We start from the raw sequence: 12,754 nt of genomic DNA on the forward strand, positions 1-12,754 counted from the left end.
GCCCCCGTGCAAGTCCTGGGCGCAGCGCCGGGTTCGGTTTCCATGGGACACCCCACCGCCAATCCTCGTGCCGAACTGCTCTTCCTGACCCCCCCAATTGACCAATCAGTGCTCAGTCAAGCACATCCGGAGTCCTCTTTACCAATCATTTCTCAGGATTTACTAACTCAATACCTGATTCTCCAGTAACGTTAGTCTTCGGAGACAGCCAATCATAAGTGGAAGATGTCCTACCTGCTATTTTTCGCACCAATCCGGGAAGTTTCAGAGCTACATCCAATGAGGACGGCAGGTAGCGAGCTCCAATCCGAAACTCTTCGGCGTCATGAGCAGCCAATAGGAGTTCGTGTAGAAGCGAGACTGCTCAACAGCTTGTTATTTGGTGGATTGTGGCAGTAAATCGGGCGAGTAGGGAACCGGGCGCAGGAACTGCCGCGGCGGCCGAGAGTGGTGCTGCCCGGACGGGGGCCCACGGGGGTCAGTGGGGCGGAGGACTCGGGAGCTGACAGCGCCCACTTCACCCTCAGTTGGTAGGTGGGGAGAAGGGAAGCGGGCGATACTGAATGGACGAAGCGGTACTAGCAGCTGGTGCTGCTGCCCGGGGTCCCGGTACAGTTGGAAGCTTTGGAGGTGGGGAGGGGGATGCTTGGCAAGCGGGGCGACAAGCGCAGGAGAAGGGGCAGTTCGTGGAGCAGCGGCAGCAACTGCAGGAACAGCCGCTGCAGCTGCCTCCCCGGCCGCTTCCCCGGGTTCCCCGGGAAAATGGCTGTGGGGCTGGCCGCGCCGCTAAGTTTGCTTCCGCGCGGCGAGAAGCTGGCTGCTTGGGGGAGCCGGCCTCTAACTCCGCGGCGCGTCCTCCCCCCTGGAGTCCGTGGCAGGACCCGAGGGGCTGGGGGCTGGTACCGCTCTGGGCTGTACAAAAAGTTGAGGCGGGCGCGGGGAGGAGGCGGCGGCTGCTGCCGTTCGGCTCCCCTCCCCTCCCACACCCTGTCCGGGCCACCTCCCCTCCTCCTCTCCGCCCCCCCAGCCCCCTCCCCCTCGCGGGTCTTCCCTTCCTCGCGCGCCTCCAAGCTGAAGGCCGCGGCCCCTGCCCCTTGGGGTGAAGAAGCGCTTCTCCTTCCTGACATGGTGCAGAGCGGAGGAAGGAGAGCAATGGCGCCGTGACACTCCGCTGCCGCCACCGCGGGCCCGGGGCGGGCCGAGGGGGCCGAGCTGCGGAGGCGGGGCGCGGGCCGAAGTCGGGGTATCCGGGGGCGGCCGGGAGGAGGCTCGGCGACCGCGCCTGCAGGGGACCTGGGGAAGCCCCAACGGCGCCCTGCCCTTCTCCGGAGCGTGCCGTCCTGGGGCTCTGAGTTGAGCATTCCGGGTCAAAGTGGCGAGCGAGGCGGGGGCGCGGTGGGCCGCTGGCGAACTCTGAGGCGGAACCGCTGCCCTTTGGCGCCCGTGGGGTTCTCGCCGCCCCTCCGGCTCCTGCGTCCTGGCTGCCCTCGGAGGGGCTCTTTCGCCCTCCCTGGTGAGGGTTCTGCCCCTCCCCGCAGGCGTTTGTTTACTTTCTTTCCCCGAGTCGCTCCCCTCTGTTGACTGATTCTGTGCTCGTCTTTCCCCTCCCCTTGGTTCCAGCGGTAGAGAAGATAGCTCGTTGAGCTGGAACCCCACAGATCACCAGTAAAAATGAAGGTAAGTGGAGTCGACGCTGCTCGGAACCTCGTGCCCTGGACACTGCCTGTCGTGAGGCTAGAGCTGTGGAATGTCATTTTTCTTTTCTTTATTTTTTTCTACTCAAAATTGATTACTAAGCTGCGCTTTCTGAAAATGAAGACATGTTGAATTGGGTGAGAAATGATCATTGTGTCTAAATGCGGTCAGTTCGTCCCCTCTCCGAAGCAGTTAGCACTTTGGAAAGGCTGGTGCAGCCTTTCCATTGTTGTCCATTGGGCTAGTATTTTTAAACACTTCCTGTGTTGGCAGCAACCTTTGCAGAAGTAAAGCTTCTGTCCTGCTTTGGTTGTTTGGGGGATTTTTTGAAATTTGTTTTTTTCTTCTCCAGTGCCAATGCGATTTTCTAAGGATGGAACATGTGGATTGTGTCAGGGAGATAGCATTTCTTCTGGGGATAAGGTGAAATTCCGTGGCTAAAATATTTGAAAATGAACTAATACTAAGTATTATTATATATTATAATTATTATAATTACTAATACTTAATTTTAGTTCAGTCTTTATAGTATTTAAACATATTCAAACTAAAATAAAAGTCTTCAGAAGACAATTAATATTGGAAATAATATTGCAAACATCATATGTGATGTTTAAAGGTAAAGAAGTTATAGCATCCTGCAATTCTGTGGCCTTGAATGTTTCGGTCATCTACTTATTTGCCAAAAGTATTTCTCTTTAATTTGCCCTAGTTGTAAATGCACTAACTTTAAAAGATACTTTATTCCTTACTCATTAACTTTCAGTGTATTAAGCTCTGAAACAGTATTTTCCCAAACTTTTTCTTGTGTTCTTTTCTCCTTGAAGGAGATGTATCTCTTTGACACATGTATCTTCTTTAATGTTAGTTGAGAAAACTTACTGGAAAATGAAAAATCATTTTCTACTTAAAAATATTTCTCTATAGACTTTCACGTTTGTACTTAGAAGTGTTGAATTGAGCTTGAGTACATGTAACTTTTAAAAAAAATGACAGATTGAGATAGCAATCATTTTGTTACTGTCAAGATTAAAATGAATGGTGGAGTGAAATTTCTCACACCTTTCAGTGTATCATTCTGATCATGACCATTTGCTAAAAATAGACATTTCTTTGTGAAGCTTTTTTTTTTTTTTTAAATACCAAGATTAGTGTGATGAATCTTGTAGGTACAGCTACAAGTCTTGAGGCATCAGTTCATATCTTAACCCTTTAAAATGTAGCTTTTAGCCAGTGATTTTTCTAAATTATGCTCTGCTTATCAAAAGGGTTGTCTTCGTTTCCTAGCCATACATTTATTGTGTATCCAAAAAGATGTTGCCTTTATGTAGCTATAATAACACTTAATCATGATGTATTGTTAGTGTTAATTGGAATAGCAGTATTTCTTTTCATTTGAAAACAAAATTTTCAGGAGTCCATTGACTGAATAACTTAAAGTTTTATGAGACACTTACTATGAATATACCTTTTCTGGATTTTTAAATTTTTTTGGATTTTTAATTTAAAATTTTTTGGATTTTTTTTTGGAGTTCTCATCATGGCTCAGTAGTTAATGAATCCGACTAGGAACCATGAGGTTCTGGGTTCGATCCCTGACCTTGCTCAGTGGGTTAAGGATCCGGCATTGCCATGAGCTGTGGTGTAGGTTGCAGACGCAGCTCAGATCCCGCGTTGCTGTGGCTCTGGTGTAGGCAGGCAGCAACAGCTCCAAATTTTTAGACCCCTAGCCTGGGAACCTCCATATGCCGCTGGTGAGGTCCTAGAAAGGGCAAAAAGACAAAAAAAATTTTTTGGATTTTTAAGTTAAAATTTCTTAAAATCTGTCTGTTATAGAATTGTTGACTCATTTTGTACCTGGAGGGAAAAAAATTATATATTCCTACTGATACTTTCTAGTTACAATTTCAAATGTTTTATGTTATGAGGATATAGTTTATAAAGCAAAGGATTGCTAATAAAGTGTTTGCTTTAGGGTTTTTTTTTTTTTTTCAAATTATCAATGACATTAATAAGCAAATAATGTTCTTATTACTTGAAGTACAGAATCTTTTGAAGAGACTTGAGGTTGGAATAAGGGAAAATAGTGACATTCACATTTTCTGTTCCTTTCTTCAGGCGGCGGATGAGCCTGCCTACCTGACAGTGGGGACTGAGGTCAGTGCCAAGTACCGAGGTGCCTTCTGTGAGGCAAAGATTAAGACTGTGAAAAGGCTGGTAAAAGTTAAGGTAATTTTCCTTTTTAATGCAACAGCTTTATTAACTCAGTTGAAGAGAGTTGGGAATGGGGAGACTGCAAATCAACATTTTATTTATTGAAGCATTGCGCTTAGTGAATCATTTCTATGTAAGAGCACTATTATATATAAAACTATAGGGAAAAAGCAATTAAGAATTGAGAAATAGAAGTTCCCATTGTGGCTTAGCCGGTTAGGGACATGATGTTGTCTCTGCGAGGATGTGGGTTTGATCCCCGTCCTAGCTCAGTGGGCTGGGCATCTGGTGTTGCTTTGGCATGGGCTTCACCTGCAGCTCTGATCCATCCCTGGCCTGGGAACTTCCATATACCACAGGTTCAGCCTTAAAAAAAAAAAAAAAAAAAAAAGAGTTCCTGTAGTGACTCAGTGGTTAATGAGATGCAGCTTGGATCCCATGTTGCTGCAGCTGTGGTGTAGGCTGGCAGCTGTAGCTCTGATTGGACTCCTAGCCTGGGACCTCCATATGCTGTGGGTGTGGCCCTAAAAAGCAAAAAAAAAAAAGGAGAAATAAAGAACTCAAAATGAGAGGTATTCCAAACTGCCTCTGTTAAAATACTATCCATGGGAGTACCCATTCTGGTGCAGTGGAAATGAATCTGAGTAGGATCTATGAGGATGCCGGTTCTATTCCTGGCCTTGCTCAGTGGATTAAGGATCTGGCATTGCTGTGAGCTGTGGTGTAGGTAACAGATGCAGCTCGGATCCCAAGTTACTGTGGCTATTGTGTAGGCTGGCAGCTGCAGCTCCAATTTGACCACTAGTCTGGGAACCTCCATGTGCTGCAGGTGTGGCCCTAAAAAAAAAAGCAAAATAAATAAATTAAAATAAAATAAATACAGCAATTGTTTGGGAAGAGCTTATCATACATAAATTACCTAGAATTTGAAATTTCCTCTTATTTGGGTACTTATGCCCTTTCCAGCTCCCTTAACCCCACTCTCTTAATAGAGCAAGTTACCCTATATTTGTGGGCAGGTCTGTAGTAGAACAAAGCACTTATTTGTGACTGAATTGCATATTAGATTATTATTTAGGTTTACTTTATAAAGCACTAGAAGACTTCTGATTTTAATTTGTTAACCTTGCCTGTAGGTAGTAAAGTTCCATACTGGTTTGGGTTTTCTCTCTTTTTTTTTTTTTTCTGTTTTATTTTATTTTTTAAATACATTGCTGACAGTCTAAACCTTTATGACTAGTTGATAAAAAGCAGCAAAAGCAGTGTTAGGTTTTACACTAATCATTGCAGATTATAAATCTTCTATAGTTAAGTTGCTGTAATACGCACTGACACTTGCTAACTGCTGGGGATGTAGTGATGAAGGAAGACTTTCCTTCAAGGAGCTCACAGTTAATGAAAGAGATGATTAGCAAAAATACTAGACAGTGTATACCATAGGTAACCCCAGGATGCTAAGAAAGCATAGACCAAAGACATTTTTGTTCCAGTGTTACTATTAATGTATTGTTCTAAAATTAACATGCAAATTATTGTGCGAAAATGTTTTTTAGGTACTCCTGAAACAAGATAATACTACACAGTTGGTGCAAGATGACCAAGTAAAGGGTCCTTTAAGAGTACGTATTTTGTTCAGTTTACAATCTGAAATGATGAATCATAAATTCATTCAGTGACTTATTGAATTTTACATTTGTAGATATACTTAAAATGTTATAAGAAATGTTAATACGAAAACAAAAATACAAATGAGATATTGTATAGCTAGTAGATATTAAGATATTGCAATAGCTGTATCCTTAGTTTAAGAATGTTAAACATGGAGTTCCTTGATGGACTAGGGGGTTAAGGATTTTGTGTTGTCACTGCTGTGGCTTTGGTTCGATCCTTGGCCTGGGAACTTCTATATGCTGTGGGTGTGGCCTCCCCAAAGAGAATTTTAAACATCTTACAGAAGGGTAATTTAATGTATATGAATATGAGTTTTGGCTACCTTTTTTTTTGAATTTTTGGTTTGAATACCTCGTTTTGTCTTTCATATTGTTGCCATAGATGTTTAGCATGCTAAATAATATGTTGGTATTGTAAGTCTGAATCTTCTGTTGTTTTAACCTGCAAACTAAACTATGTTGATTGAATACCTACATTATGTTTTCTATCCATTTCTGGCCATTTATTTATGTAATAAATCTTTGTTATGTCAGAGTACCACTTCGGTTAATATCTGATATACAAAGGTCTGGAAGCTGAAAGAAGGTCAACTGGTCCATCCCTCTCTCTCCAGGTGAACCTTTATCTGAAAGGTCCCTTAAATACAAATGCTGAATCCGATATTCAATATTTCTATGAAAGAAAATTGAAGCTATTTTTGCTATTGTACTGGTTTTTTGGTTCTTATATTCAGTTTTCTTTGGCAATATGATGTAAAAAACCCTCTGAAATAAGACTTTAAAGATGGGATTCTCATCCTGGTCCCTTTTCATATTCTCTCCCTGAGCCACAATTTTCAATGTGTAAAATAGGGATAATAATAACTACCTAACTTATGCCCAAATGTTTGGGGACTTGAATTGCATGATAAATGTATGAGCGCTATAAATGATAAAGATTTAACCCAATGTAAGGTAGAAGTATCATAAAGAGACTTTTTTTTTTAAACCCAGGTCATATAGTAGTAGGAGTGATTTGGTTTGTTTAAATTTGGTGATGAAATTTCACTTTTGTGTTTTAGGTTGGAGCTATTGTTGAAACAAGGACATCTGATGGATCCTTTCAGGAAGCTGTTATCAGCAAGTTGACAGATGCTAGTTGGTATACTGTGGGTAAGTAGTTAGGTAACTTAATATATAAGATTTAATTAGGGGTTTCATATATATCCTTCTGTTTTATAAATACATTGAATCATTATCTTGGCAGAGAAATACATGCTCTTATCTGTCAATTTATTTGATAGAGATGGCTAAAATTTCAATGACACCCTGATAGTAAAAAAGCAGTCATCTTTTGGGAGTTCCTGTCGTGGCTCTGTGGTAACAAACTGACTGGTATCTGTGAAGACTCAGGTTTGATCCCTGGCCTCACTCTGAGCTGTACTGTGGGTTACAGACATGACTCAGATCTAATGTTGCTGTGGCTGCGGTGTAGGCCAGTAGCTCTAGCTCTGATTCGACCCCTAGCCTGGGAACTTCCATATGCCACAGGTGTAGCCCTAAAAAGACAAAAAAAAAAAGGCAAAAAAAAAAACCAAACAAACTCTCTATAGTAACTTGGCCACTTATAGCTATTTTATCCAACAACATACTTCTTTTTTAGGTTGTCTTGTTATTTCTCTTCAAGAAAGTTAAATTATAGGATTATTTTTCTTCTGTTAGAAAAGTCAATATCACTTAGTATTGTAAATAATCAGACTTTTTCTGACATTAGAATTAAAATTGCAGAGTTGCAGTCTGTATCATATTGCTGCCTGTTTTATATAAGAATAAGTAATATAGATGTTACCACAGAATTTACAGACTAAAACAATTCCGACCAGAGTAGATTCAAGCCTAGGTGATAATAGTTTAATTTTTGATTTTCAGGGTAGTTACAACTCTCTTAAGTAACATCTTTCAAGAAAGACATATGTGTATGTATATATATATATATATATATATATATATATATATATTAGTAATGTGAATGCATTCTTAATATTTCATGCATAAGCTTATACTGGCTTTCAAAAATTTTACTGAGGAGTTCCCGTCGTGGCGCAGTAGTTAACGAATCCGACTAGGAACCATGAGGTTGCGGGTTCGGTCCCTGCCCTTGCTCAGTGGGTTAATGATCCGGTGTTGCCGTGAGCTGTGGTGTAGGTTGCAGACGCGGCTCGGATCCTGCGTTGCTGTGGCTCTGGCGTAGGCCGGTGGCTGCAGCTCCGATTCAACCCCTAGCCTGGGAACTTCCATATGCCGCGGGAGCAGCCCAAGAAATAGCAAAAAAAAAAAGACCAAAAAAAAAAATTTTACTGAGTAGCAACAGTTGTCATAACACATGTAAAAGACAACCTAAATGTGGTACCTATATAGTTGCTCATTGATGAGAATAGCAATGATTAACATTTCCAAATCTTTTCTCAGTACTTTCAGATTATACAGTTCTATGGATAACATCCAATCTTTGTCTTTACACCAAATATCTATAACATTGTTTGGTTTTTACATTTATGTCTTGGTATAAGAGATGTAGTTATAGTGTTGTGGTTTCCCTGTAGGAGGAAAAGAAATGACGCTTTAGGTTTGATTTTTAGTTTACTTGATTTGTTGCTTTGGATAAAAATCATCTCTAGTTGATGCTCAAAGCTGTGAAGAATGCACTTTGATTGAAAATTGTACTTCCTGTGTCTTACTCTGTGGCTTCTCTTAGTAGTAGCGGTTTGCTCTATGCCACTAATATTTTCTAACCATTTTGATTTTTCTTGGACCTCCTAAAAGTTAGTGTTGGTTCACAACGATGCTATTATTCTGAATGATACATTTCTAGGAGGCTTAGTTGTGGCTGTTGAAATGGTAAGAGATTTAAAAACTAAACTTAATGTTAATAACTCTTAGAGATTAAGTAAATACAATTTTGCTATATTAAAGCAGTGGTAAAAATTACAGGAATTGATGTGAGTAGAATCATGGGAAATTAAATGATGCATGTTCAGATGCTAATATGCATCCTGTTTGGTGTTCAATATCAAGGTTACATTCACAATACTTGTGATGTTTTATGGACATAATGCTTATGCCTCTGCAGAAGAAATACTCAGGTATCTTGAATTTCTGCACCCCAGAATTATCCTTCAATTATGAATGGCAGTCTTTATCCTTCACATGAATGGCATTTTAGTATTTCTGAAAACTAGTTGCTACTGAGCATTCTCTCTGGTGACTTTCTATGATAGGTAGTTATAGGAGAAATTGTATAATTCTTGTTCTCAAAGAGTTTAGAATCTTAATTTCATGTATTAATTATTACTGTACATAAGAATCACTTGGTGCTTGTTTGAAAAATGAGGAACCCCAAATCTCTCCAACTTAGTAGGTCTGGGTTGGCAACCCAAGAATCTTTCTTTCTATAAGCACATTGGGTTAATCTAATGCAGGTAATACACACTTAGAAAAACAGACCACACTTGTACAAACAGACTGATTTGGGAGAAAAATTCAAAATGTTTAAGATTAAAGATGTTAAGAGGCACTACTCTTGACTTTTTTTTAAATTTAAATTTAAAATTTTAATTTTAATTTTTTTTTGGCACTACCCTCTTAAGTATACCCAGTATAGCTCTCTGCTATAAGAATGTTTAGGTATTAAAGGATGTAGACCACATACATATCAATCAGTATTAAAAGATGGCAAAATAAAATGTGTGATCTCTCACAGGTTGTGAACTTTCTGTATTTTTCATTAATTGTGCACCTACTACTTACTGGGTTTAATCGCTCTTCTCTGGAACTTTTTTTTGGGGGGGGGGGCACACCTGTGGCGCATGGAGGTTCCCAGGCTTGAGGTCGAATTGGAGCTGTAGCTGCTGGTGCACACCACAGCCACAGCAACACCAGATCTGAGCCGTGTCTGTGCCCTACACCACAGCTCGTGGCAGCGCTAGGTCTTTAGCCCGCTGAGCAAGGCCAGGGACTGACCCCTTGTCCTCATGGATACCAGTCGAGTTTGTTAACCACTGAGTCACAACGGGAACTCCTGGAATTTTTCTTAATTTCTGATTCTTAGCAAAGTGTTACATAGGTAGAATCAGAACGTTACACTAGGTTTTATTAATGGTCTAAATTATTATTTTTTTAAAGAGAACCTGAAATTATGTCAGATTATTAAAAATGAAACGGGGATACCACACTGCTAGTTTGGATCAAATAGGAGTTATAATTATTTATGATCAAAAGTTATATTAAGAAAGTGGTATTTTAATTCCTTATATAATATCTGTATTAATTTTTCCACGTATAGCTGAATAACCAACTTTGAAAGAGATTATGGATTTACTATAATTCAATTTTTAAAAGATCTAAGAATACCTTTCCCTCTCATAGTGCACAATAAATAGAATCAGTTCATGGATTTTTGTTTGTTTTTTGAGACTTGGAAGTGTTTCCTCTTCCTATCGTAAAATAGTGCTTCCTAGCATAGTTTATTCATTTGGTAGTTCTTATCTTTGCATTAAAGATAAGGAATCTGTAATGTATGGAAGTGTGTTCTTATCTGCTCAGTCATTCGGAATATAACAAGATTGAAATTAGAACTCATATCTTCACTTGTGGGTTGCCTTTAATTCCTGGCAAATACAATGTCAGTAATACATTCTAAAACTGTTCTTTTGCTCCTTTTTTTTTTAATTTTTAAAAATTTGATGGTTACACCAGCGGCATATAGAAGTCCCTGGGCCAGGGATTGAATCTGAGCCACAGTTGCAGCCTACCCCCCAGCTGTGGCAACACAGGATCCTTTAACCCACTGCACTGGGTCGGGGATTGAACCTGCACTTCAGCAGTGACCAGAGTCACTCACTGCATTCAGATTCTTAACCCACTATATAGCACAGTAGGATCTCCTTTTGCTTTTTTGGAACATAAAAATATATTCCAATTTGGAATTTGAGAAATAAGGAAAACGTTGCTATTAATTTAAATAATTTATATTTAAGTGTACATAAACATACATCATATATCAAATTTAAAACTAGAATCTTTTCTGTCATTGCTATATTTTTGTGACAAATGCTTTTTAAGATTTGGGATTTTTTTTCCCATGCCTGTAACTATTATTTTGCACATCAGTTGTTTCAGATCTCATGGAAGTTCTAAGTTAAAAGAGTAGAGGAGAAATCAGTAAATGTGCTGTTGTAGAATGTGCTGAAGGATTATAAGGCTTTTAACTTGATTAGAACCTCTTACGACAAATGTTATAATGAGAATCAACCACAAAATGTTTTCAAAGCCAAGTGGTTATTCAATTGACTGAAAAATAATTCATTAAGGAAAAAAGTACTAACAAATCTGTTCAGTCCTGTGATAGGCTTTAACCCATTGTTTAAATAGGCTTCTGTAAGACTTCACATTCCCATATTTTGTTAATGTAATTATACATTGGAATGTTAATTTCTTAAGTTTCCGGATTCCTGAAGTTTTTGATTTTGGTTGCTAAGAGATTTCTGTAGTTATCACAGATGATTTTATGAGTAACAAAACTATTGGTCTTACCTAGGGTATCCATATATTTTTAGTTTAAAAATTTTTACTCTATTATGTGATAGATTTTGTTAATCATAGCTTTCATAAAACAGATGTAACAATAATACTTATTTTTGCCAAGTCAGAATTCCTAACTTCTGCAGTTCCCATTGTGGCTCAGAGGTAACGAACCCGACTAGTATCCATGAGGACACAGGTTCAATCTCTTGGCCCCTCTCAGTGGGTTAAGGATCTGGCATTGCTGTGAGCTGTGGTGTAGGTCACAGATGTGGCTTGGCTCCTTCACTGCTCTGGCTGTGGTGTAGGCTGTTAGCTACAGCTCTGATTTGACCTCTAGCCTGGGACTTTCCATGTGCTATGTGTGTGGCCCTAAAAAGCCAAAAAAAAGGAAAAGAAAAGAAAAAAGAATTTCTAACTTTCTCCACAGTGTTCATTTTATGCTTCTGCTTCATACCTATTTATTACTCATTTTGGTCCCTCTTAACTACGTATTGTAGCTCGTAGATGGACCTTCTGATTGTCAATTTCTTTATAAAAAGAAGATAGTGATTCTTACCTTGTAGAGGCTGCTGTATGGATTAAGACATAGTAAAAGCTTAATAAGTAGTAGCCAATTGTATCTTTGGATAGATAAAGTTAATTTACTGTTGTTATTATCTTACTATTCTCCAGCATCTAATAGTGCCATGATAACAGATCTTTTTTTTTTTTTTTTTTGCCCATGCCTGTGGCATGTGGAAATTTCTGGGCCACAGCAGCGACCCAGGCCACAGCAGTGAAAACACCAGATCCTTAACCCGCTGAGCCACCAGGGAACTCTTAGATCTTTTGTATCTAGTGGTTAGATTAAATCCCTTTTGCTGTTGTTTCTTTGAATTCTAACAACAGCTAGAATTAGGCTTTGTATATTTGTGTTAGCATTATTTTGTCTAGTATGATTAATATTATGGAGAGAGTCTTAGCTTTTTCATTATCCTCAAATTAGATATTAATATTTGTATGCAAAATAGTAAAAAAGATACAACTTTTGTAGTATCTGTTCTCCCACTCAGTGAGTAATCTATTCAAATGCCATTTTTGGCAAGTACAAGACATTTCATGTCTTGTAATTCCTAAATCCTTAGAGTCTGACTTTTTTTCTCTTGGCATGCTGTAGTATACATCCTGAACCAAAAATAATCTAAATTTACTACATACACAAGTTAATTATTTCACTCTTTTTTTTTTTTTTTTTTTTTTTTTGTCTTTTGTCTTTTGAGGACCGTACCCGTGGCATATGGAGGTTCCCAGACTAGGGGTCTAATTGGAGCTGTAGCTGCCGGCCTACACCATAGCCACAGCAACACCAGATCCAAGCCACATCTGTGAACCTATACCACAGCTCCAGCAACGCCAGATTCTTAACCCACTGAGCGAGGCCAGGGATCGAACCCACAAACTCATGGTTCCTAGTCGGATTCGTTTCTGCTGCACCACGACGGGAACCCCTATTTCACTCTTATCAAAATGCCAGTCACTCTTCAATGCCTTCAAATTTTGTATTCTTTTAGATGATGATTCTAACATGCAAGTTAGAGAGGAAACTTCATACAGATGGAACTTCTTAATGATTT

General features: G+C 39.6%; 1 protein-coding gene across 3 annotated transcripts in view; it reads left to right on the forward strand.

Annotated features, from left to right (window-relative positions):
* The first annotated feature begins 353 nt into the window (after nt 1-353).
* ARID4A (AT-rich interaction domain 4A) overlaps nt 354-12,754 on the forward strand; it is a 67,192-nt gene continuing 54,791 nt past the window's right edge. For 2 of the 3 annotated variants that reach the window (XM_005659998.4, XM_005660000.4), the window contains exons 1-5: nt 390-530; nt 1,621-1,677; nt 3,814-3,924; nt 5,463-5,528; nt 6,641-6,731. In XM_005659998.4, the coding sequence (XP_005660055.1) occupies nt 1,672-1,677; nt 3,814-3,924; nt 5,463-5,528; nt 6,641-6,731 (274 nt within the window). In that variant the 5' untranslated portion in view covers nt 390-530; nt 1,621-1,671. Of the gene's footprint in view, nt 535-1,620; nt 1,678-3,813; nt 3,925-5,462; nt 5,529-6,640; nt 6,732-12,754 lie in introns of all 3 variants that reach the window. The other variant, NM_001244179.1, reaches the window with a different exon arrangement.

Source organism: Sus scrofa, chromosome 1 (genome assembly GCF_054392235.1).
Source record: "Sus scrofa isolate SSC_HxYL_T2T_F1_AM1 chromosome 1, Sscrofa_HxYL_maternal_Yorkshire_Landrace_v2.0, whole genome shotgun sequence".
NCBI lineage: Eukaryota > Metazoa > Chordata > Mammalia > Artiodactyla > Suidae > Sus > Sus scrofa.